General features: G+C 38.4%; 1 protein-coding gene across 2 annotated transcripts in view; it reads left to right on the plus strand.

The window, feature by feature from the left end:
* The window catches only part of CTNNA3 (catenin alpha 3), a 540,343-nt gene that overhangs the window by 36,324 nt on the left and 476,870 nt on the right, over positions 1 to 27,149 (plus strand). For both annotated transcript variants that reach the window (XM_059820900.1, XM_059820901.1), the window contains exon 5: positions 2,144 to 2,263. In XM_059820900.1, coding sequence (XP_059676883.1) covers positions 2,144 to 2,263 — 120 coding nt within the window. The remainder of the gene's footprint in view (positions 1 to 2,143; positions 2,264 to 27,149) is intronic.

Here is a 27,149-nt window from a genome sequence, read left to right on the forward strand (position 1 = left end):
TTGATGATAAAAAAAAAAAAAGCTCAAAAAAAGACTGTACCTTACATCCACTTAATGAGTTTGGGAATCATTAGAGACCTTTTCCCTGTATTACTCAGTCCCATAACAGGGTGCAGCAGCTTTGGGGTAATTTCTGGAGAAGTGTGTCATAGTTTCGAGCTGAGGGTATATGATGAACTTGTACAGATATATTATGAGCAGTTTCTCACACACTTATAAAGAGGGAACACTATGGATAGCTTTTGGTCAGCTTAAACTGTACTCAGGTCTTGCTTGCAGATGTACTTAAATTGCTTCCACCTAAAGGGGATACCTGGGAGTGGGAACTGGTGAAAGCAAGCATTGCAAATTCAAGGCTTTCAGAGCAACTCTGGAGCAGAGATAAAATCTGAAAACAACAGATCCTGCAAAAGGTGAAAGATAATGAAGTCAAACAGAAGAGAATAGAGAGTCTTGAGGTTTTGTCTTAGCATTTATGTTCTGTCATCCATGTTGTTACAGAATTCAGTGAAGTATACTTTGGGTAAGAAAGCTTTCGTTTATTTTTTGGTAGCAAAGATTTCAAATGCACCTAGAAAGTCTCCAGTTAACCTCTTGTGGTGCTGAATGAGGTACAGTAAGATAAATTACAAAGGGATATAAACACTGCCTTAACTTGCTTCTTGGTTATGAGAGCAGTGAGACTGAAATAAAGGCTGCAACAGGGCAAATGAGAAGTGCTAACTTGCCTGAAGATTCCAGGGTGTATCTGTCTGTTGTAAATAGTCTGCTGAAATCCACTGCAGCTGCTTATTATCCCCAAAGAGGAATTACCTAGTGGCTGTTCAACAGCATATACAACTTGGGCTTGATCTCAGTCGAATGGCCACAGAATGAGTAACGCTGTGGAGCAGTCTACATCCATGGTCAGCACTAGCTGTCAATTCTCTTGTCAGCTTTTTAAAGAGGGGCTGAAGATGAGTGGAGTTTTTTATTTATTTATTTATTCTACCCCTATGGTTCATTTTTCCAACTTAATGACTGTAGTTTTAGCAAAGGTATAGAGAAACGTGCGCTGTAGTTACTACTGTAGTGCTTGGTTTTGCAGAACTGACTGGAAAGTGGTCCATTTCTTTTGGTCTTTTGCCTCATTCCCTAGAGTACCACATTAGTACCACATGCAAACTTACAGTAGGTACTTCATCTACAGGGCCTGTAACTGTAGTAAGCTAAGTCAATATTTTGGATGGATTTAGAAGACATGTAGTTTTTCCTGATTATATCAGTGTAAATAAATGTTTATAGACTTGCTTCTGGTGGTAATCACTGTGATAACAAAATATTTCTAAACTACTTACAGCTTTACAGCTGTCACATGCTTGTGAGGTGAAGAAGAATATTTACAGATGGGGAAGCAGAGAAGGATAGAGAAGGCTTATGATTTCCTGAAGGTAGCAAGGGAACTGTAGCTCGCGTTCTCCTTTCACACAAATCTTAGCCTTTCTGTTACAGTTCCCTGCTGGGTTGGTATTGTTCACCAGTACTATTTTTAATAATAGTGTATGCGTGAAAGAAGTTTTAAATTTAAAAGTAAGATCTGTAACAAAGTATAATTATCGTTGTCACAACTTCCGTACAGAATGTGAGCACGCTGTCCAAGGTGAGTATCCAGTCTTGCAAATTACTCTTAAGTAAATTAACTTGATAAGGAGTACCCTTGTATATAGATATACCCTTATATATAGATATATAAGATCTACTGTTATGCTTGATAGAATGAGGAGTTCATGACCTGTATAAAGCTGTATATGTTTTTATTAGTTGAAAAAAACCCCCAAAACCCATATGAATATATTCCATCCTGTAACATGGCATAGAAAAAGAACTAACCTTTAGAGATTGTGTTGATTGCTAGTATTTTGTCTTACGCAAGCCTGACCTATGAAGGTAGAGGATTTAATTTAATTAAACAAGGCATATGTACTATGCTTTGGACTCTGGGATTGATGTCAAAACAAAATTATAGCAATGTCTAGAAGGTGGTATACTCAAGACGTGACACGTCTCCATAACAGTAGTATTTAGTAGAATAAAATCAGAATACAGTGAAAATTACAGCAACAGTGTGAATGCTGATTTTTTTTTTTTTTTTTTACCATAACAGTTTCAAAGAACATTCGAATCTTTAAGAAATGTATCCAGTAAATCTGATCTACAGAAAACCTATCAGAAGTTTCGAAAAGATCTGGAAAATCTAGATTATTTGGCATACAAACGTCAGCAGGTAAGAACATGGAAGCTTGGTAGGAAGACATAGAATACTGGGCATAAACATGGTGGGTGGTAGAGCTGATGTATTTGACAGAGTTGTTGTTCTATCAGTAGGGTTTTATGCTTTGTGTAATCTCATCATGTAAGCCAGCAGGAGGGGTGACAGTTCTATTTAATGCATATGATGTTGGACTGCATGGTTTTTGATTTCTCAACAGAGAGAAAGATATGTAAAGCACGTAAGTGAGACTTAGCAGACTATTAAACTTTGCATGAACACATAAGAATTTTTTTTAATTAAAGGGCATAAAAGTACTGTTTGGATTTTTTTACTTGAAAAATGAACTAAATCCACATAACTTAGTGGAATCAAATATTGACTGTGCATGCAAACCACTGATTTTTTTCTTCTTTAGAAATGAATTTACAAGGCTAGATTGCATAAAACTTGAAGCATACATGGTCTTTGACTCGTGCTCGCAAGATCAGGGTTAAATCGAATTGTTAACATACATTTAATGTTGGACATACTTTCTGTCACTTATGCATGGCTTCTGTGAAAATATCAGCTCTCATAATAGGTCTTCACTTCTTTTTTGTGTTCTTGGTAAAATAAGAGTTTGCCTCTTCCAGAGCATACTGATGAAGTGCTCTAACATTTCTATGTGGGGGTTGTTTTGGTTTGTATTTTTCAGAATTCTGTCGCTTGGTGTCAGTATTGTCAAATACTCGGGGGCAGATTGCTTACAGTTGTTTATATCAGGTAATTGATTAGATAGTTAAAAATTAGGAAAGGGCTCAGGGACAGATGGTATCTGAACACATGAATATTTGATTCTTGATACAGGCAGGTCAGGGAGCAATTGGCTTGGGTGAGTTTCAGTGTGGTGGGAGCTGTAACTCTGGTAGCACTGCAGCATAGTTCTTGTGCCCTTTGACATGGGGCTACCAGCAACCAAAAGACAATGTTTTAACTGGCAACTAACGTGGGTTTATGTTATCTGATCTCATAATTATGTCAAACATAATAAATGTCACATCTGCAAGACCTTGGAGAGCGTTTCCGAGCCAGGGAAGTGTAAATTCTATAATTACTTCTCATGGTATCATCACACTTTTATTGGGAGTAGCTTTCTCTAGTCTGAATTCTCACTCTCAACTTTGAAAAATTCCTTGTTATTTCAGTGATATATGTCTGGTTTTCTAGCAGACTCCGAATACTCTTCAATAACATACTTCATTTCACCTTGAGCAGGGCATCTTTTCTCCTGTTTTCAGATCTTCACTACCCTTCCCATCTCAATACTTTGCACTTTCAAGCCATTTGGAGAATCTCAACATCCTTGTTTAATATCAGGCACGCATATATCTCCCCAAGCTGTTTGTGCTCTATATTTAACTGTTCTGGCAGAAGCTTTTGCATTTGGAGGTACTAAAGGTGTATTAGGTGTAAAATCACTTCCTGCTTGCAATCACAGAACAGAAAATAGGCTGTTCTATCTTCTGTTCTGTGATTGAATCTTTCTAAAAATGTTATACCATGCTATTAAGAAAATAAACTAGGCAAAGGCTGACATTATTAAAAAAAAACAACCAACCCCAACCCCCCAAAATGAGGGAGACTGAAGATAAAACAAATGAGGGAGACTGAAGATATTCTCTGTGTCTTAGTTAATTTGCAGTGTATACCTGATCAGTAGGTTTATGGTTTTCTTAAATAGTATTTTACCTGGTTTTGATACTGAGATTTTAATCTCAATAGAACTTGCTGGAGAATCTGCAGTGAGGGATTTGAAAAGCTGCCATATCTATCTATTGTAGGTGATGCTTTGAACTGTGTACTGCTTTGGAAAGTAAGTGATCTCTCTGTGAAAAGGTTAAGATTTGGTTTGATTACTGTGCAAAAAGCACAGACCTGGATTGGGACTGAAGCTGTGAGTTTGTGACATTTGTATCTGTGTTTGGGGAGTGCACGCATTTAATTGGTAACGACTTATATGCTGTCTTATTAGATTAAGAGTATATTCTAGCCCCACTGGCAAAATGTTGACTCACTACCGTCTGTTTGGAGACAAACAATTGTATACAATATGAATCCATTCATGGTAAAGTAAATGTTTTATGTAGTCAAAGTAATGAATATTGCTTTTGAGTGAAATATGGTTATCTGCTTCTGTCCTTATTTATGAGACATAAAGTGCAATATAGCAAAGTAATTCTTCAGTGTTGAAGTTTACAGGACAGATGGGAAATGAAAACTGTGCTTTATAAAGGATGTTTAAAATGACCCACGTTGACTCTGATTTATAAATGTAGACCAAACTTCTATGAGTGGTAGAAGTATACAAGAGGGAAACATGTTTGGGACAATGGTTTATATTATGCCATTTTTAACTGGCAATTTTCAGGATGGGGTAGAGGGCCTCGAGTTTTCAGATAGCCAGCTGATTGCTGACAGAAATGTCTCTTTAAAATGGGCAATGAGGTCAACAATTCAGTTCTGGCTTGCTTTATACAGAAACCCCAAAGTTGTTAGCATATGTTGGTCAAACTTCCTCAGAGCTTTCAGATTCTGACTATGCGAATAGGCTGAGTGTATGTATGAGCTGGCATGGAACTGGTCAGGGTGGCTAAATTCTTTGGTGATTACAGAGGAGGAAGATGGGAGGTTCTTGGAGTCTAAGACTTCAATGTTGCAAAGCTGAACTGTGTGGATGACATCTAGTATCGTGGTCAAGAAGCCTGAACAATGCTCTTCGCCATTCTTCTGTGTCCCAAACACAATATGAAGTATTGAATCACATCTATATGCCAAGTCTAGTTACTTTTGCGGTACTGTTGCTGTCTGTGAACTCCTGCCATATTCAAGTCTGCTCCCAAATATATTGCTGCATGTCAGAGCTTTCCTTTTTCCTGTTGGTTAGTGGAACACACATCTCCATCTCTACAGACTTGCCATACTTTTCTGAGTGAGATGGTTTATTAGCCAAGTTAGTTGGAAGTATGTTTAACTCAGGCCAGATGAAGATAAAACACAAAGCATAGAGACTCAACAGTGGAATGTAGGCTGACCCCTTGCAAATGCTGATAAATGATGCAGGTGAAGAAATGCACAGGATCTGATCACACTGGGGTTGTGGTTGCTTGGTTGGCCAAGCTAAGTGCCAGCTACTGCAGACCCACCCACAGCCCTGGCATGGACTTCATGTTCCTGTGCCTTTCATTCTTCCCATTTTAGCATTTGTGTGACCCTGCATAGAGATGCTTCAGTGTGCTAAACTGACTTAAAATTACTTGCTTTTTGGTGATCTCATTATTTTGTTGCTCAGTTGCTCACTTAGCACTCTCTTTCCCCCATTCAGATGGATGTCCCTTCATCCGTCTAACTTGCAGTGCCCTAATCTTTCTGCTTGGTTCTAGGGTTGGGTTGCATCCACTACAGAAATTCTTTTGGGTTGAGAATATCAGTTTATAGCCAGTCTACATTTTGAAGCCTTCCAGGAGATACCTGTCTCCAAGAAATGTAGTTTTTCTTTCTTGTCCAGGAGATAGTCTGGTAATGCCTTTGAATTAAAACAAGCTTTTAACTTCCTTGATACTGTCCGTCATCTCTGAAATTTGACTAACAAAGAATAGCTCCATGCCACAATGAGTAGTAAAACTATTCTTTTGCTCTGTGACTTATTGGAATGTTTCTAATAACAGTTAAGTAAGCTTTACATTGAGCACTGTTTTGTATCAACCTAAATATTAACACAACTGCAATATGAATATTTATAGAGGAAATTACATAGGACAAAATGGTAAAGCAGTTTGGAATAAGAGGGGACTCAGTGACAGATCCCAACACTCTTCTTGGGATACTGTAGTACGTGCACGCTTCCTGTTTTCTTATATGGGACCCTGTTCCTGTTGAAGGGAAGCTGTCCATATATTGTTCAGCTGGAACGGTACTGGTTTAAGGCCATTCATTTTAATGATCTTACTGTAAGGTCATTTCAGGAGTGTTGGGCCATAGCTACAATAAAAATGGAATTATAATCAAATTCAGTGGTATTTAGCACCTGTCAAACTGAAAAATTATCGCTGCTGGTGCTGTTCTTAGTGTTAACAGTGCCTTTAGGATGCCTGTAGCAGTGCTGGCTGTAATTCAAAGACACTTAGTTTTTGCCTAGAAGTCTCCAGCAATGTGGTAATCTAACAGTTGAGAACAGAACTTTAGTATGTGAACACACACAAAAGCAGTATCCTATTGTAAAGGTATGCTAATTTAAGGTTTACTTATTTGATTTTGATTGTATGCCCTCAAGGTAATTGTGTGTTAAAGGACTGAATCTATGTGAAACTATTTTGATTATTCCGTTTTTAAATATTTTTAGGATTGCTTCCTGATGATTGTTGTATTTAGAAATGTTTTAAGAAGTTGCAATAGAAACTGAAGGAATTAAGGGCTGTATTAGAGACGTTTATGGGGTACACAGAAATTTACTTTGCTTACGGGGAAATAATGCTTCCAGGAGATGGAGCAGACCCCTTAACCTGTTTTACTTCAGAGCAGTCCATCGTTATAAGTACTGCAGTTGTCTTCAGGATCATACAGGTCAAATTTACATTTTAAAATTCTTAATTTTGGAATGAAGACTTGTTTCTACAGTCCAATGGTATTTCTCTTTGTCAAAATGGAATAAGTGCACTTTTATTCTCTACCTTTGATTGTTCACTTTGCTTTTTCAGATGGCATTGTGTTGAGCATGAGATTTGTTCACCAAAGTGCTCTACTCCAGAAACTGGAGCAAAGTTTTCAAAAGAGATTATCACCTATCAACTGGCAGGTTTATTGTGTGATAAACACTTTAAAAAGTATGCTGAAAATTGGAGGGAGTTCAGGGTAGAGGTGAATTATTCGTTGTCACAAAAACAAGCATTACGATGAAAAACTTAAGGAGCTCAGTCACTGTACCTTATCTGGAAAAGTTTATGGCTTAGAAATACCACAAATAAAGGTACTTAACTAAATCTTTATTCTGGTACCCAGGAGTATGACAAGATCCAATGGATGGAAGTCAGAAAAGTTCAAACCAGAAAGCAAATGAATTTTTTTGGCAATTAACTACTGATATGGCTCAGTTAAGAGGTGCAGTACATTAATCACTGCTTGTAGCCTTTATATCCATAATCCATACCTTTCTAAAAGATGTGCAGTAACTGAGGTGCAAACCAAAGGGTAGGAATTATTATGGAAATTTTTAAGGCTTGTGCTATTCCATGAATTTGAATGAGAATTCATAAATATTTTTTTTTTAAGACTTAAGAATGACAGTACATGTGGTTGTGTATTTGAGGGTAAAGGCAGAATTACGGCTTGAATTGCCATCCTGGATTAATAAATGGGTCAGTTTGTTTACTTTTGTACTTACCACTCTTCCACTGTCGATTCTTATGTGGGCTTGGATGTCTTAAGAGTTCTTGTTTAGGAATTTTCAAACAAGCCTAGCACTTTACTTTAGAGTAATTTTAAGGACATGTAGGCATTTGATTCCCATAGGCTTTTCTGAAAATGCCTTCTTTCCTTTCCTTCTTTAATATTTAGTTACTCCCATTTTATAATTCATATTGTGTATAGGCTGTATTTCCAGTATTGTAGCTTATTATCTCCCCTTGACATAAGAACAACTATCTATCATGTTGTTGTGTAATTAAAATAATTGATTTATGCATTCATATAAAAAAAGCAAACAACAAATCAGTCTCAGTATCTAAGAGAGTGTAAAATTATGACAATTTTGTTTTCATAGAATGGTTTGGATTGGAAGGGACCTCAAAGATCACTTAGTTCCAACTCCCCTGCCATGGGCAGGGACACATTCCACTACACCAGGTTGCTCAAAGCTCCGTCCAGCCTGGCCTTGAACACTTCCCAGGGCTGGTGCATCCACAACTCCTCTGGTCACCCTGTTCCAGTGCCTCACCACCCTAATAGTGAAGAATTTCTTCCTAATACCTAATCTAAGTCTACCTTCTTTCAGTTTAAAGCCATTACCCCTTGTCCTATCACTACACGTCCTTGTAAAAAGTCCCTCTCCAGCTTTCTTGTAGGCCCTTTCAGGTACTAGAAGGCTGCTATAAGGTCAATATAGGAGAGGTGCTCCAGCCTTCTGATTATCTTTGTGGCCCTCCTCTAGACTTGCTTCAACAGGTCCATGTCCTTCTTATGTTGCGGGCCCCAGAGCTGAACGCAGTGGGGTCTCATGAGAGCGGAGTAGAGGGGGAGAATCACTTCCCTCAACTGGCTGGTCACAATTCTTTTGATGCAGCCCAGAATACAGTTGTCTTTCTGGGCCACGAGTGCACATTGCCAGGTCATGTTGAGCTTCTCATCAACCAACACCCCCAAGGCCTTCTCCTCAGGGCTGCTCTTAATCCATTCTCCACCCAGCCTGTATTTGTGCTTGGGCTTGCTCTGACCCGTGTGCAGGACTTTGCACTTGGCCTTGTTGAACTTCATGAGGTTTGCACGGGCCCACCTCTTAAGCCTGTCAAGGTCCCTCTGGATGGCAGCTCTCAGCCACCTGACATTTCTTTGTAGTTCCATGATTTCGCAGATGAGTGGTTTAGGTCGCTTAAAGAATCACCGTCAAGGGTATTGGTAAAAGTGATTTTAACAGAAGATTATAAAAATGTGACTTAACAGAATTCCATGGCAAGGTTCAGTCTACTGCTTACTAAAACATACAAAGGAAAATCAAATTAGTATCAACTCGGAATGATTTATACATAGAGAGAGAATGGAGAAACAAAGGGATAAAGAGTAGGGAAGACCCTCCCATTGAGTCACAAGGTTCAGAATGGACTCCCTTTCTTTCTAAACTCCTCAGAGAGGAGTTTAGGTGCGGCTGAATCCAGACTTAGCCTCAGACTTGGTCAATGGTTCATTTCTAGTGGAAAAGAGAGGGTACAAGGGATAAAGAAATCCTCCCGTTGAGTCACAAGGTTCAGAGTAGACCCGCTTGCTTTCTAAACTCCTTTTCAGAGAGGAGTCTAGGGGCGGCTTGGTCTAATCCTAGTCCCAGACTTGGGCAATGGTTTGTGTCTAGTGACAGGAATACAGAGAATAGGAAGGACTTTCCATTGAGTCACGAGGTTCAGAATAGACACCCTTGCTTTCTAAACTCCTCCTCAGAGAGTAGTCTAGGTGCGGCTAGGTCTAATCCTAGTCCCAGACTTGGTCAATGGGTTTTATCTAAAGGATTATGTGTATTAAGCAGTAATTTGAGTTTCATTCATGGTTTGAGGTAAATCATAAGATTTTAGCAACACTTAATCATGGGTTAGTTTTAAGATTTACAATAGCTTGATTACAGATTGATTCACACACACATGCACCGAGATATAAAGATGTAAAGATATAGATATATACAAAGGTTCCTGTTTAAAAATTCCCCCCGAGTTCTGTGAAAATACTCACTTCAAATGTCTCAGCATTCCTCAACGAGCCAGGGTTGAGCCTTGAGGAGGAGAGAGTTTTAGCCCAGGTCCTGTTGCCGGCTCGGCGCAGTCCTCCAAGATTTTGCAAACTGGAGAGTTTGTGACACTCTGAGAGGCGTCCCACTCAGAGGGAGATGCTGGTTGCAGCCCGCTGTGGTCCAGGAGAGCTCAAAGGGCCTCACTTGGGACTGCTGTTTATAGGTTCACAAGATGATTGGCTTTAGTCATTAGTAAAATGATGGAATTTCTGTAACCCTGGCATTGTTCCACTTGGGTTATGATCCTGACAAGGAGTGCTCCAGGGCTGTTAGGGAATGATGGATCATCCCATTCTTCTTGCTCTCATTATCCACCTTGATCAGGTAACAGGAGTCCCTGGTACAGTCAGTGCCATTCCCTGCCTTAACCATGTCAGAGTTCTTGCAATGGTCAAGGGACACTTAACCACCCAACTCGTTACACAAAGGTCAGGGCCTAGCTAGAATTTCTGAGATTGTAGAGTGTCGGGGGGGGAAGGAAGGCACCACCACACATGATTATAGCTCTGTCATTTAGACAATGCTTCTGTCTGTCCTGTGTGTCTGTATGGTTTGCTTAATGGGTGAGGAGGTTTTCCTTTCCCCTGCCCACCCGAAAATGCTGATATTCCCCTGTTTACAGTTTCTTTATTATGTATTCAGGGTGGTGGGGTGGAAGAGGTTTTTTTTTTTTTGTATTGCCCATCAACTTTGACACTGCATGCACCATAGTTTTACAGCTCAGCTCTTCAATTGGATTTGTCTGTCTGTAGTGCTGGTCTTGCATGATTTCAAGCTGCAAGCAGTTTGTATCTCAAGGTGCGCAATTTTCCCATCTGTGCAAGGAAGCCAGACCTCTGAGAAAGAGTCATGCCTTTTCCATTTGAAGGAAGGAGAAATCAAACGACAAGGAAAGAAAAAAAAAAAGAGACACGGTAGAGAATGTCTTTAAAAACACCTACTGTTTGGCAGCTTCTAGAGGATTTCTTGTGTGTGGCTTGTGATACGGAGATCTGGTGTGCTCACTGTGCAGCTGCACAAGGAGCAGGAGAAAGGTTTTGCTGGTCTTCTCATAGATAGAGTTTTTACTTGTAGAAATCTGAGCATCAAAGTTAGGTAAAATAGACAAGAAACCTTAGGGGAGAAACCAGGAAGTATAGTTGCATAGCTGGTCACATTTGCATCTAAGTGCCTGATACTTTTTCTGTGGTTAATGCCAAAGCTGCCTGGTGCTGATGGCTTCAGAATCCAGCCTGATGTTAGTCAATGTGATGAGGGAATAACAAGAAGTTGATTTTTATTAAGTAATTAGAACTTTCATTACAAAGGGGTACTCTAATTTTAAAAAGGTATTGACATTTTTGCTGAAAGTATGAAGATGGACGAACTGAAGAGTGGGTGGGATTCCTCTTTTGGACGAATAAAGGTGTATCCAAAACTCAAAGAGGAAGCACAGCTGTGATAAATGGATGAAATTTAAAGAAACAGGGAGGTATATTTTTGTCTTCCAAATGTAAAAGGAGAGACGCAGTCACTCAAATCCTGCTGAAAATCCAGTCATGAAGGTAAAAGCATGTCTTTGAACTATCTTGCATGTCTTTGAACTATTCTCATGTGAGCTAGTGTGTTTTGGAATTTGGGGGAAATGGACAGAATTCTGGTTTATCTTGCATCCAGAATGAAAATTATGAGAAATAATCTCTTTCTCCCTTTCATGTAGTCTGTGGAGGATATAAGTAGTTAGGATGTAAAGCCTTCAGCCTCCAAGAGATGAAGAGTTGAACTGTTATCTGAGGTGCCCATGGCAAAAAGCCCTTTAAAACGTTGATATTACAAGGGAATTAAAATAAAAAGAAAAAAGGGGATGTTCTGAAACAGTTACATATTTTTTTTCAGGAATACAAACAGTGGTGGTGTAAGAGGTTGAAATAGCTGTGTGGGCTTTATTTAAACCTGCTTCTCACTTTCTTGAGAAAACAGAAGGGGACCTGTAGGGAGCCTGGGACTTGAGCAGAGGCCTGAAGAGGCTTCCCCCCACCCTGATCTTTCCAAAGCTCAGTCTGTTGCTGTTTCTATGAAAGTGAGTTACTGTTTTACCTGCGCCCAAAATGTCCTCAGTTTGGGTAAAAGATTCCAGTCTAGTCTTGTCTCTGATAAATGTATCTGAAATGTCTTGGGAGCCAAGGATGGATGATGCTTTAAGTTTAACCATGGAGTGCCCAGGTAATTTAAAAACAAACAAACCATACAAAATCGAGTATAACAGTGGGAAGGAAATGAGATCTTCAGCTAGGGATTAAATTACAATAACAGCTATATAAGTAATGCTAAAAGGGCGTGACTTAAAAAGCTGATAAAAAATTTTGAGTGCATGCCATGGGGGACTTGCAAACACCACTGATTTTGTACCTGAACATTTGGTATGGTACCATATATGTATTCTATATGAATTTTGATGTGTGGGTGTTTTATTTCAGTGGTATCTCGTGGTTCAGATTAGAACCCTATTCTTTCAGTAGACTAGAAACCAATTTTCGGTTTTTCCCCCAAACAAAATATACTGATACTTCAGATGGTATCTTTATTCTAATGCGGGACAAAAGCAGAATTTGTGGAATGTAAATGGGGTCAGAGTCTAAAGAGAATGGTACTTACTGATGCAACAATAACTGATAATACGACAATTACAGTATTCTGTTAGGCAGCAATGTCTTTTCAAGGAGCTAACAAAACTGTGTTTTTATACAGCAGGAGTGAGGTGAGCCTTAAAAGGAATAAATCATTTGGGGTTAATAGTTTTTGATCGCTCAGGAGAGTATTAAAAAAAAAAAAGTGCAAAGTTTTTGTCAAGTTTATTTTAACAGTTGACATCACTGGTAATGCAGAGTTAAGTCGTATAACTGTTTCATGTTGATGCTAGATGAAGCTGTGCTACATGCTGAGTTCCCCTGGCCACTTTTAAAAAACAGTGACTGATTACCCTGACCTACTTTAATCAGCTGCTAATCACCCACGTCATCCTAATAAATTCCTGTCCCACAATCCCTCAGTGCTATGGTTAGTGGAGACACTAGTCTGTCCTTGCTGCTTCCCATTTACTTGCAAATGTTAACCAAAAAGGATTGGCTATTCCCTAGCCAGGACCTCGTAGAGTGCATAGATCTACTGCTCTAATTGCAACTGAGGAAGTAAGGAGTAAGGTGGAAGTAAGGAAGTAAGGTGAAAGAGGGAGAGGCAGATTTTCAGTGATGAACCAGGCAAGGTTCCAAGTGATAGGTTAAAGTGGACACCTTTAATTTGCTGCTTCTGCTCTCCAGCAATACTTCACTGGGCGGTTAAGTAGATGTAGTGAAAAATGCAATTTTGCAGATAGTGTACTATCCTTTGAAGTAATAATAGCTTTTGCTTGGTCTTCAGGTATAATCCATAGCAGCATCTGTTTTAATTATTTAGCCCTAATCAAAGATGTGGGAAAGCAGAAGATCATTTCTTTCAGATACAATCTGCTCTACAAACAGGGGTGTCCTTGCTAAACCTTTTTACTACAGCTTAATTTGTACCCACCAATGGTTCAGGGTATGGCTGTTGTAACTGCCTGCAATGTCGTTAAGCATATTGTGGATTAGGCAATGTGATGAATAAAGCAGGATGTTGTGTAGCAGAGTAGAATTTTAATGATAGAAAAATGGTCAGATGAGAGACTGCTGGAGAACCACTCCCATATGAGCCAGTATTTGGACTTACTTCTCTTTGGTTTATATCAAGAAATTGCAGTGCAAATTTAGGATGATTCAGAGATTCAAGGGTGGAAACATTCAGTGCTCAAAAGAGAAGCAAAGTGATTTAGAATTAATTTGATTAAGTCTGTGAGCCTTATTCCTTCAGCCTTTCCTAAGGCAAACCTATTGCTAACTTTAAAGTGGTATTGGATTTTCTTGAGCAGGGACTGTAAGATCAGGCTCTCTATTCTAACAATTAGGATTTTTAAAGAAAAAGGTATTCTCTGAGCTGCTGAAGACGCAGTCACATTAACTAGACTTGGGTGCATATGTTGAAAATGTAAGATTAGAGAGTGGTTTGACAAAGTGACTACTTGCCCTTATTTCAATGATAATTTTTCTGTCCTGAATAATTAGAGTTCCTCACACTTGCAAGGAAGACAGAAATAAAGAACATCTGATATGGAGGAATAACTGTGGGTGGGACAGATACAGCGCTCTAAAGTAGATTATATGATTTAGCCGAGAGCAAAGGTGAAATAATGAATCTGTGTATTAAAACGCACAAAGGAATAATTCTGTGCTGCAGAGCCTAGACTCTGAAATGGCAGTCATTAGCTGTGACATTTCTGGTACAGATAACTGCTGGAGTTGGTTGGATTTTTTTATTAAAAAGTTATGTTTGGATATATTTTTTTTAAGAGCATGAGACGGACAGATTGACTGACTTCTACCCAAAAATAGTATTTGCTCCAAATTCAGATTAAAGTTGCTGTTCTATTTGATTCATGAGGCTTAAACCAACATGGTCTAGTGAGTTTGATATTTGTAGTGCTGGGTAATGTGTCTCTTCTCTTGACAAAGGTTTTTCAGAGTGCTTCATTTTCTGGTCCACTGCAAAATGGGAAAAATCTTGAAATCTCTGGGATGATTTTAGAATGACAAGTGGTCACCAGCACTTCTGATGAACAAATACAGGAGAAAGCAATGTATTGCTCCATTAACATTATGTCTAGCGATCCAAAATATGTTAATTACTTTAAACGGATGATTTTTTAAAAATTGGATTGAAAACAACTAAAGACAAGGTTCTTGGTACACTGGCTTGTTAGTTGTAATTCCTAATATCCTAACAGTACTGAAGTAATCACCTTGGTAGAATGCAGCCAGCCACTGAGAGAAATTCCGTTCTTTGACCTTAAAGTTATAAAAGACATACTTTCATACCTCTAAATGCTGATATCAAACAGGCACCTTTTGCTGTGGACTTGGGAAATCAACACATTTAAACTGTTTTAGCATGCTCTAATTTTATAAGACAACAAAGAATTGCAAACCACTCCACTATATTTTCTGAAAATTATCTGGGTTTGCTTTCTTCTGGTAATAGTCATAGCAGTCTGAGTTCATCTGGAAGTTCCAGGGCAGTCAGTGTGGGTCTGCATTCTGGGATATTGTGTGGGGTTTGTAGGGAGTTTCTGCAGCTGAAGAGACACCACCTTTCCTGGAGAAAGATGAGACAACACAGTGCAGCGGCTGCAGGCTCCTGCTTAGTTCAGAACACAGGGGTAGTTGAAGTACTATCTCCTTACAGATATAAAATTGTGCTGATCTTGTTGCAGTGAGAGGCAGCTTGCTTCTCTGGGCATACGGTGCATTGGATGATTGACAGTGGTTTGCCTCTGGGCTGATTTGCTGGGCTCCTCTGAGCCCCTTATGCATGTCCAGGATATACACAGAATAAGACACACAAGCTGCGTTTCTGTGTGTCTTGTCCACTTTATGATCCACATCTGAACTGCAATAAATGCAAATTTTGTCGTCATATTCATTCTGTACATGATCAGCTTCTTATTCATCAACTCTCTCCATTACAGAGAACAAGTCATAAATTTTAAGAAAAAACCCTGGATGAGTGTATGGTGCCTAGTAAGATAATCCCCATGTTAGCCAAATGGCTTTGAGGTATACACAGTTTTTGAGAGTAATTGGAAATGGTAAGAGAGCTGTGGTTTGAGAAACATATCTGAGCTGGGCATACTTCAAGTTTATATGACATTTTCTGATTAATGGCAACTCCTCTGAATAGAGGATTACTTTTTAGTAAACTTCTGTATTGAGGAAATAATCAAGGATCATTCATGATCCACTTTGCAGGGGACTTCTTTTATACTATCCTGCCTGCTTCCAATTAATACTTTGTTTGGTCCAATGTCTCTGTTACAATCAGTGTCAAGAGATCTATATTACGCAGGTGATCTATGGAGACTGTTTTGAGAATTCCTGTCTTAGGTCTTCTGCCTTCCATTTTATTTTATTGACTTCAATACTTAGTTTCTATATTATGAGCTGACTTTATTTATTCTGGTTTGAATCTGAAGTAGCTTCAGGAAGTTAATAGTGTTATAAGCTTACACCAATATAGCTAAGGTCAGAATCTATTCTAATTGGACAAGAGCAATTTCAGAAAATTAAATGTTTTAAAACTAAATTGCTTGCCTCTTACTTTGAGGCCTGGCGTTGTTTGCCACCAGCACACAATTCATGTGAATTGTACTCAGAATGAACATTAAGAAGACACAGCAGTATTACTATTACTGTATAATTCACTTTGAGATAATGGAAAAACTTTTAAAAATTGTCTTACTTTAGTGGCATGGGTAGACTTCTTCCACAGATATTTTCTCTGCAGAGAGTACCAAGATGGTGTGGGTGTGTGTTTTGTTTTTGGTTTGTTTTTTTTTTTCAGAGTATCTGTAGTTGTAATTTTATTTTCTTCCTGAATAGTTTTGTGTTCAGGAGAGACACAAAGCATCCTACCTTTTAGAAGAGTCCAAAGAATAGTAGACTCAAGAGGGCTCTATAACAATTCCCCATGTTTTAACACTCCCGGCTAAAATAAAAATTCTTTGAAGTGTTCCAGGATATATCAAGCAATCTTTTTTTTTTTACTTGTTTTTTTTTTTTAGTCTTCCTTGTTCAAAAATAATGTTCCTCTTCAAATCCCTTGTGATTTCCATTAATTTTAGTTAGTCCTGTTGCTGGGGAAGAATGTATCAGCCGTAAGCTTTGCATGGACTACTGTAAATTTAACCAATACACAGCTGTGAGCTCCACACATCTCTCTCCTTTGCAAATCGGTATGAACTTCATGAATTATATCCTGGACTTCTGGAATGGATAATAACCTACTAGAGAAGAGAATAAAATACTCTGTGCGTTCAGGAGTGATTAAGAGTGGGCTTAGCAACTGGGAAAAAAAATGGACTTGATGGGTGAGTCTTAGTTACTGGTGAGCTTTTCCTGTTCTGAGGTAGACAAGCAAAATAAATTTTTTGAAACCTGCACGAATTTTGCAATAGAAAGGCACTGATACAGATGTTAAAAGAAAAAAAATCTCTATATGGTCATAGAGGAAGAAATGTAGTATTTCAAATTGTCGTGAACTGCTCATGGATATAAGGGAACTGAAGAGATGTGGGAAAAGAGGGTAAACAATTGAAAGTACAAAGAGAAGACAAAATACAGCCTCAAACTTGATCACAACCCTTGTTTGTGATTGCTTCTTGTTCTAATTATTCTGGCCAATAAATTTGATCTGATCTTTAACAGAATCAGATCATACTTGTTTCATGTATGCATGAAGCTACATGAAAATTAATAGGATTGCTTGTTGGAGACATTTGGATATATATCTTTCCTGTTTTGCAAAACTGCTATTAGGATGGAGAACATTAGGGAGGGAAAAGAAGCAGCAGTAATATGGGGAGGGAAGATAGATGAGAGAATCGGAGGAATTCTCTCTTTCTTTAAGTGCTATTTTTGGGCAACTCAAAGTGTGCCTGTGGATATGGAAGTTTGTATGGAATTTCTTTGGTTGTCAGAAAGAGCCATTTGCATTAGAAAAGTTGAAAGAGAAGTGTAAATGTCACCAGAGAACCCGTAAGCTTTCAAGCCCTGTGCTCGGGGGGGGACACAACACACGGACGGACATGGACGGACGACAGACGGGGACACGACGACGACAACACACGGAGGGACGGACAGATGGACACACCCTCTTGGAAACTAAGGCTGTGCTTGATGCCCTTGTGCCTCAGAGCCATGGAAGGCCCGCAGTTGTGGGCTATGCAAGTCTTGAGACTTTCTTCTGTTGCGCATAGGAAGGTTGGGAATATTTTCTTCTCCCTCCAGTTTTCTTGAATGCCTTTTCCACTTCTATAAAAGAGTAAATTATACAGAGTTCAGTATCTGTTTCGTATTTTTCCTTTTTGCCAAACTGTGACATTCTACCTGGAGAGCAAAATACATTCTGTTGGCTGTGCTTATTGGAGCAATAGAACTTCTAGTTGTGAGTTGAGTGCTGTATAACTTGTCTCAGAACCAGGCAAAGAAGGTCAAACCCTTCCATGTTCAAAAAGCCATCAGTCAGATTAAGCATTAATTAGGTTTCCTGTGGTTCAAACCACATCTCAGGAAGTTATCATTAACGTATCTTAGAATGTGAGAGACAAGTAGCTGAGGAGTATTTGAAGGAATCATAGAATCATAGAATAATTTAGGTTGGAAAAGACCCTTAAGACCATTGAGGCTAATTGTTAACCTAACACTGCCAAGTGCACCACTAAACCGTGTCCCTAAGTGCCATGTCAAGGAGTGTGTCTTGGAGAGTATGTTCATCTTTTATGGCTCTGATTTTGCCTGATAAATATTTTATCAATGGAGATTTTACATTATATATATGAGAACCAACATGTAGTTTGTTTTAAGTGCTCAGCACACTTTTTGGAAGGAATGTCTTATTGTTCATGTCAAGATATAGCTAAACTATCCCAGGGCAGTCTTAAAAATTAGATTAGGCTGAAAGTAACAGGGTCAATTATTTGATAATGGAAGTTTCCGTGACTGTGGCAATCCATTCTGTGTACAGAAACAAACCTGTTCTTTCCAGTTCTGATAAGTCTTATTTTAAAAGAAAAAAAGAACAAGAGAAAGTACCAAAAAGAATTAAAGACATTAAGTATAGTTGAAGTACATGTCATTAAATTAACAGAGAAACTACATGCAAAACTCTTTTGCAGGAAAGATGAGTGCTTTGACAGGTGTGGTATGGTTGTCACAACATCTGTCTCTATCATTCAAATAGCATTTTTCTTTTCTGCTTTTGTTTGCTTTCTTCATTGTATCAGCTATTTTCATTTTTAGAAAACAACAGTGTTGCATGCACCAGTGGGATTGCGGTCTTCCTGACTTCCATTCCAGTCTGGCTCCCCAGCTGATATGCTGTAGTGTTTGTAAGATTCTGAATACTGGAAATGGATCACAAACTCATCAGGAATCACTTCCAGCAAATAAAAGTGCTAAGCTCTTCTCCACAGACCTAGTCCTACTGTATTTATGCCAGACAATTTTGAACCTGGAGCTCTGCCAGTAGACAAGGTCCCTGCAGTCAGAAGCTTTCTGCTTTCTCTTTGGAAACTATATCCTGTTTTATCATATGTTTAGATAAGAACCTTGGGGTAAAGATCCTGACATACCATATGCATTGCACAATGCCAAAAGCATCCAGTGCTTAAAATAATCTAGCTCTTCAAAAACTTCATGATAATGCTCTGGACTGTGAATGTCAAGAGGCTGTGCACCTGCCAATTATCTGGGTTTTCCTGGGCTTGCCTTGGCCTTGGAGAATGGTTTTTCACACAGTGCCCTTTTTTTAAGGGAGAGAAGTCGTAGCTATCTTGATTTTTGGGGTACTTCCTTCTGTTTCCCGTTAAAAAGCAGATGATTATTTTTTTCTTGAGGCACTGTTTTTTGCCCACCCCATGTATCACCCTCCCAATTCTCCCTTTCATCTTCGTCTTCCTAAGAGGTTGGTGGTATAAGGAAGGAGAATATTAAAACAAAAATCATGCAAAAAAAAAAAAAAAGAATGTAACTAAGCCACTACACATGGAGAACTCTGCTAACAAGGTGCTAAACTTAGCTGCAGAGATCATAGATGGAACATGAAGAGCAGCAGGATGTGTTACCGAATGTGGCTTGCTCAGGGACAGTATACACTGACTCCAAGCAAAGCACCGGAACTTTACCTTGCTTTGAACAGATTTTATTCAGTTCTATCCTTAAATGTGCAGTTATAGCCCCTGGTATCTCACTTATTAGTTGATGAGGTTTTCAGAGCTGAGCTTAGGCATAGGTCACTAAGCAATTGCTGAGATTGGCTGAATGAAGGGTTGTAGTATTCGCGTCCTCTCTGCCTGTGCTTCAGGTTGCATCAGACATGAAAGCAGAGCTCCTCTTGCATTCCCTGTGAGGCTGAGTTATTTCCATGTACCAGACTCTGCCTTTATTGAATCCCCCAAGACCTTGTGGAATACTGCAGCATGCAGCTGTGTTTTGGCCTTTCGCCTTCCTTTTCTCTCTGTTCTCACACAGCTCACCAAAAAGGGCTGGCACTGTACTTTTTTCTGTATCCTGATGCTGGGCTACTGTGCAGATCTGAGTGGATCTATTTCATGTGGGGAATTTCTATGATACTAAAGATGCACTATGCACTCTGTAGTAATTTATGTAGCTGGGTATGAGGAAGAGGGGTGGGGTAGGAGGTATGCTCTATAACTTTCTGAGAGCGGGTGGAAGGGGAGTCGTTCAATGTTTTTTGTGACAGAATGTGTCTACCTGCCCCATGCCTCCCTGTCCTTGTACTGTTCTTAGGCCTTGGACAACACATCTAGTACAGCACCTGCCTGTGAGGCAGGTGGTAACTCTCTTTCGAGAATGGAGTGAATATGCTTTGGGGAAACTTTTGCTCACAGGACCCCAATAATTGACTGATTCCTTCCAGTGCCTTCATCCATCCACAACTGCCTGAAGGGCTATGGCTCCCTGCCAGCTTCATTTCCTTAGGACCCACTGTGCTGAAGACCTGATCTTGGCTCTCCAACAAGGACAAAACAGGCGTACCAAAATTATTTGTCTGCACTATTGAGAGCATTTAGGACTAATGATTTTCACCTGAAATGGGCCTATTAGGGTTTTTTGTGTGTGACAGTTCTAGAAAGAAATGCACAAGTCTGGCAGGAGAAAACGGTGTTTGTAGGCTACAGAACACAAAATTTACTCATACAAAAAAGCAGTAATCTGATGTGCTAGATAGTTGGTTGATAATTTTCTGTTAAATTCTAATTAGTTGTCACAAAAAAAAAGTAGTATTTCTAGTTTTCAGACTTGTTTCTTTTTCCTGTCTTTTATGGTGGAAGTAAAATCCAAAATGCTACTTTTCGGCTCTTAACAGTCAAGGGGGGTGAAGATAAATACATGAACAGAGTTAATTGAAAACTGCCTGAGAGCAGGAGATCAGCAGCAACAAAGCACTGAAACAACGAACCTCATCAGTTACAAAAGACAGCTTAAAAATCTTGAAAATCTGGCAGGTCAGTTCATAGCTTCAAAGTGATTTCCTGTTACTGGCACACACTATATGTACTTGCAATGAAAATGGAGCACAAGGATGACTTAGAAAGAACACTATTTTATAGAAAAGGTTTGTATATCATATGTGAAGTTTGTTACCATGACTTTTCCTCTGATTTTCACCACTTAAAAAGTAATTTCCAGATTCTATCTGTGAACACAGTTTTGATGAAAGCAACTTAGCACAGACAGACTGCTGATGATATCCTTTTTTTCTTTTTTTTCTTCCATTTAGCAGTCTGTTGCTGGGCAAGCTGCTTAGCCTTGCCGGTAACATGTCAAAGCAAATCTGATTTTTGTTGCTGTTGAACTATCTGTAACATACACATCCAGGTGAGAGAGAGGAAAATACACAAAAGAAAAAGATACCAACCAGCATGAGTCTTCCCACTGCCACTGTGAGAACCAGCTATTACATGTTACTCTCTCTTCTCAGTAAATCACTGCAGTGAAGGCTGTAAGAAAATGAAATACATCAAGGTTCCATCTTATTTTTTGTATGAATGTGGTTGTGCTAAAATGAATGTTTCACTGCTGAATGAGAAAAACAATCACAAGCCTAGATGTCTCTGAAGATAAAATAGAAATAGATTACATTGTGGAATGTACAGCTGAAAAATTTGCCGCCATCTGAGAATTAATACATGAACATATAAAATCCCTGGTGATCTAATAACCCCAAAGTAAGCCAACACTTTTTCCGCTAATGAACTGAAAACACATTTTTCTTGTATGTGTATGATTAGTTATCGAGTTGGCCAGGTATTTCATGTTGGAGTAATCTGATAGTAGAAAAATGTTCCATCCTTAAATTAAGAGGTTCTTTTTTCTTGCAGAATTGCATTTCAAGGGCATCAGATTGACTGACTAAATTCAAGCTATTAAGACATGGATACTTTATGTCTTAAACTGTGGCATTCAGTTGAATTCAGTACAGCTAAAGATGTAATATGAGGAAGGGAAAAAAGGAGTAGACTGTATTCAGACCATGCAGTAAGTCAGAAATGGGGGGGCAATGAAGCATTTACTAAAACTTGCATTAAGCAAGTTAGATTTATATCAAATGTTAGGCTTTTCTTACTGATATCAACTAGTCTAAAGAAAGTAGTGGGCCCTGATAGCTTCTTAAATTTGTAAGAACATTCTGTTTATAGTAGTACTTCTGGAAAAATATTCATGACATACACTGTTGCTTAGACTCAAATCTCTCTCGTTCCTACCGATGGCAAAGATATGGTCCTTGGGAGTTCATGCAGATATGTTGTCATAAGGCAGGTTGCTCAATGCTCTAAATGTAGATAAGTGCATTTGTTTGTGAGGAACTTCATTTTACCTTTATTTTGCATGCAGTTGTCATTCATGACTGCATGTTGGTACATTAACGTTAGACTGCTGTTTTGCTTTAATGCAGATGAAGTGTATTTAATATCTTCTAGTTGTCATCTTCCTGTCTGGAAGTGCTCCAAATACTTTGTAAGACTATATATGAGACTTCTGTAAATTAGCAAGGGGGTCAAAATATATATTAATCCCATAAATTGGTGTTGACAAATGAGTGGTGTTTCAAGAAGAGGTGAATGCAAAATAAAAACAGGGAGTTTTTTCATTTGTTTTTCCACATCGTGGAACGTACAGTAATTAACACCCTGAGTGGGGCAACGATCCACATTACAATTAGACAGAGAGGAGAGCAGCAGTCTTAAGTTAGAAGACTAGACCAGCTAAAGAGAAAAAAAATCTAGACGCGTATTGCGGATAAGAACATAATATATTTTGGATGAAGATTTTACCATTGCTGGCAAATTCCCCCCAGTTTAGGCCAGTGCATTTGCAGCATAAATTACAGACAGAGCTTGTAATGTACAAACTTGAAACTACTTCAAATAAATGTTACAACAGAGTACAGAGATCCAAATGTTTTGCAGCATTTAGGATGTAGTTGTTCACAACAATGCACTCTCTAAGTATTTAATGACATTTATAGCCTTTAGTTTGTAACCCTAATATATGTACAGGGGTAAAAAGAGGTGATAGCCTACTAGTATAGCGAAGCAGAGATGTTTGCCCTCTGGAAACTCTTGCAGCTCGCTCTCTGGTTCTAGTTATTTCTTCTGTGGTTTACCAACTTCAGCTTCACCCCTTAACAAGTATCTGACAGCCGTTTGCACCACCCACTCCGCTAGTGCTGGCATGTGGTAGTGCCAGTCTGCCAGCAGAGTTGGGGAGTGCTTGTCCTGGAATGTTTCGGTAATAGGATCAGTGCATTTGTGGTTTGTTTTTTTTAATGGGACAAAGTAATTATTTTTGTACAGGCTTCCGACCTTTTCAGAATATGAATACTGCATAGCAGATCACTGTGATAAAGTAGTATGTGTGCTTGTTATGGTTTTTTCTATGTGGATGTTATGGTGTCCCTGTTTAAGAGAATATAGAGAAAAACACCCTTCTTTTTCTATGTAACTTGTGTATTGTATTTAGTTATAAGGTTTTGGTTTGGTTTTCTCTATGTTCCTGTTGAGTTAAAATGATTAAAAACATTCTTGGGTTTGCTTGCCTACTCTGCGATCTGCAGAAGTCTGTGTCCATGTGAACTTACTTCATAGCTACTTGCAGTGCAATTTAAATTTATTGAATGAAGTGTTCTGATTGCCCTTGATATAATATAGAAAGTACTCTTGGATTTTTTCCAAATTAATATTGCTATTTAAATGTGAGTGGTTTGTAACTGGGGGAAAAGTTTGATTTGTGTGGGTGAGTGATTTGGAAGAAAGAGTTTATGCTTTTATGTTTTTAGACTGCATTGTTCTTGCAGTGGAGATGGCAAAACAAGTACATTTGTATGAATAGAAAGTATCATAAGGGAGTGGGGTGTTTCGTACATGAAAGATTAATCTTTTACTAGAGTACTTGCTTTTAAGAAAGCAATTGTGTCTTCATTTTTGAGAACTGTGAGAAACTTGAAAGTTGTAGTGGTGCTGCTTCTTGATACTAAATTTGTCAGATGTTAAACCATTTGTGACTTTATTTTTCCATATTTACTTCAAAGTTTCTTGAGACTGAAGTATGTCTGTGTCCTGGAACTGAATGACTGAATATTTTCAGAAGTAATCTGCATGTTCAGGTGTGGTATATTTGATTTCCTTGCTCTGTCATTTGTGCATATGCATTTCTTTTTGTATTTGGCAATCTTGAAATGTGTATATGGGGTTTTTAGGAACATGGAGAAGATTGCAGCTATCCCTACTGAGGACAACCTAACTCTGTTATGTTTTTATGTGTTGCAGAGTTACGTGCAAGCCCTGTGAGGCTTAAGGAAGCAGTATGTTTATTGATTGATGGTCCTTGTTACCCTGTTAATTAAGCCAGCAGGATGTCTACAAGCAGCTTAGATTCCAGTGGGAGAGCCAGTGCTCAGAGATTAAACTAGAGGTGTTTTTTGAGAGAAAAAAACCTAATAATAATAAAAAAAATCTTTGTAAGACTGGTTTGTCAATCTTCTGTTTATTCTTGGTAAAGGGATACCTTGTTTTTTTTTTTTTAAAAGGTTTCTGCTCTGTCTAGACAGCAAATAAAAAATAACCATTTTTTTTATGTGCCAGCATGTGCTTTCTCACAAAAGTCAGTAATTTTCTCTTAATCTTCTTTCAAGGTTTGAGGTAGCAGGGTTGATGCTCAAACAGTTGCTGTTTGAGTAAATTTTCCCTGTTTCTGCTATCTAGACTGTCTCACATCGAAGGATCTTCTTGTTTGCAAGGAAATGATAAATTTCATTCTAGGTAGATCTTCCCACAGCATAGCTAATCTCTCTGACAAGGAATAAGCTCACGCATTAGATGGAATCATAGTGGGATAACGGCTCTATAAAGCTGAGATATATACAGAGTCAAAGTTTTATTGGCAACATCTTTATCACAAAAAAGTTAGGTCACGTTCCAGTTGCTCCGTGAAATTCAGAATTTTGAGAACTTGGGTTATTTTCTTACAATAAAAGATTGCAATATGCAGGACAGTGAAAAGGCTGATGATACGCAATTTCCTTCATAAAATGCTCTGAATTTCATGGAAACAAGTACGGTGGTGTCTAAATTTGATTGCAGAATCTCCGTATCACTGGGGACAGGCCACTCCAAATTTTTCTTTCCTTCTCATATGAAGAGTATTAAAAAAAAAAAAAAAAAAAAATTCTAAACATAACCACAAGCGAAGTTCTCCATCTAGGTACAGTTTATATCCAGAAGGAGAGTTTATTCGGTGATATAAATGATACCTTTTCTGGACAGAATTTTGTTGGTATGGATATCTTGATAAAGCCCTTGTGTTGTGATAGTCTTTGTGGCAAATTGCTTTGGGAGTTAGTACAAGTATGGAAAAAACTTAAAGTAAAATATATTCAAATCTGGTTTTGGTTTTGGTTTTGTTTTTTTTTTTTTTAAAAAACAAACTGAAAGGTACATAAAAAGAACATTGTTCTGGTTTTCCAGAATTAGATAAACTATATCAATTACATAAACAATAAACTATATCAATTAGATAAACAATAAAGTATATAAATTAGATAAACGATAAGCTATATCAATTAGATAAACCATATCAATAATGTCAGACTATGACCTACTCTGACAGTTGTCTTTATCTAAAATTTTGTTAAAACCTTCAGTGACAGATTCTACAACATCCCTCGACTGTCCTTAGGTTTCACTGGAAGTTCCTTATCCTACTGTCTAATCTGAATCCTCCTTAATACATTTAAGATCATTGCGTCCTGTATTTTCTACTACAGACATAAGAAGCAGATTATTCCTTTTTGCTTTGCTGCGGTCCTGTGTATATTATCATGCCTTCTCTCAGGCTTCTCTGCTTTAAAACAGCTAGCCAGAAATCATTCAGTCTTTCCTCCTAGGTCATGCTTTTGACACCTTCTGTTATATCCTGGGGCTCAAATAGTTCTACCCCTTTCATAAAGATTGCTGTTGATAAATAGAATGGAAGGATTTTTTTTCTGGTGTCTACTATTTACACGTATGTGATTTGAGTTCTCTAGTAAGCACAATAATCTTTATGATCCCGAACAATTTCCTGTGAAGTGTTGTCTGATGAGTTGTTTCTAATCATGCATTGTGCAGCTGACTGTTCCTGCCTACATGTGATGACTTGTACTCATCCTTACTGAACTGTATCTTATCTGAGAGCATCACACCTATTTATAAACATTATTTTGAGTTCAAATCCTGCCCTCCACTGCACTAAGGGTCCCTTGTCCTCCCACCCAATAAATCTCTTTCTGTTTTCTTATCCAAGTTATGTTGCATAGGGAGGCACCCAAAACAGACTCCTACAGATAATCATATAACACATTATTCTGTAGTGGCAGTGAATCATTGGTAACTGCTCTTAAGAAATCTCTATTGATTCCAGAGTAATGTCATTTTTTTTTTCCTCACTTATTTATGAGAAAGTCACATGAGACCGCTAAAAATCTAGTCATATTATGAGACATTTACTACTAATCCTATGACTGCCAGAACAGAGGAAGAAGGAAATTAGACTGATTTGGTAAGACTTCCTCTGGACAAACTCGTGGTGGCTATTACTCATTCCTGTGTTTATTTCTAGATAACTAAATAGTGTACTCCATTATTCGTTCTAATTTTTTCCCTCAGGAATTTAAGTGTAACTGACTGGTCTAATTCCTTGGTTTCTTTCTTTGGAAAAGGGCAAGTCAAGTTTGCTCGCTTTCAGGCTTCCATTGTCGTGCAGATCCCCACACTCTCTCACAGGGGAACATTGGTAGCAAGGAGCCTTGATAGCTTTGTCATCAGTCGGTGAGTTCTCTGTTGTCATAGGATGATGCTCATTCAACCGAACTGCCTTAATGGAACACATTGCTGTTTATTTGGCAGGTTTTCATCATGCCTTTCCAAGAGTAATGAGTGCCATTATGAAACTAAAGTGGCTTTCAGAACTTCACATAGTTTCTCCACATTGGTTGAAATCAAATCTAAAAGAGTTTCTTCCCACTTGTTCCACCTTCCTTACCAAACACTAATGCATTTCAAGATCTTGCTGAACATTTTCTGTGCTACTATATTCCTTTCCCCACTGGGTAGTTCAAAGCCTGTGTTGTAAGTCCTGCACTTTGGATGCTTCTACCAGCTGTATACAGAAAAATTTCCCTTATGTTACGTTCTTGATACGGTTTGCTGTA

This window comes from Gavia stellata, chromosome 9, assembly GCF_030936135.1.
Source record: "Gavia stellata isolate bGavSte3 chromosome 9, bGavSte3.hap2, whole genome shotgun sequence".
Taxonomy (NCBI): domain Eukaryota; kingdom Metazoa; phylum Chordata; class Aves; order Gaviiformes; family Gaviidae; genus Gavia; species Gavia stellata.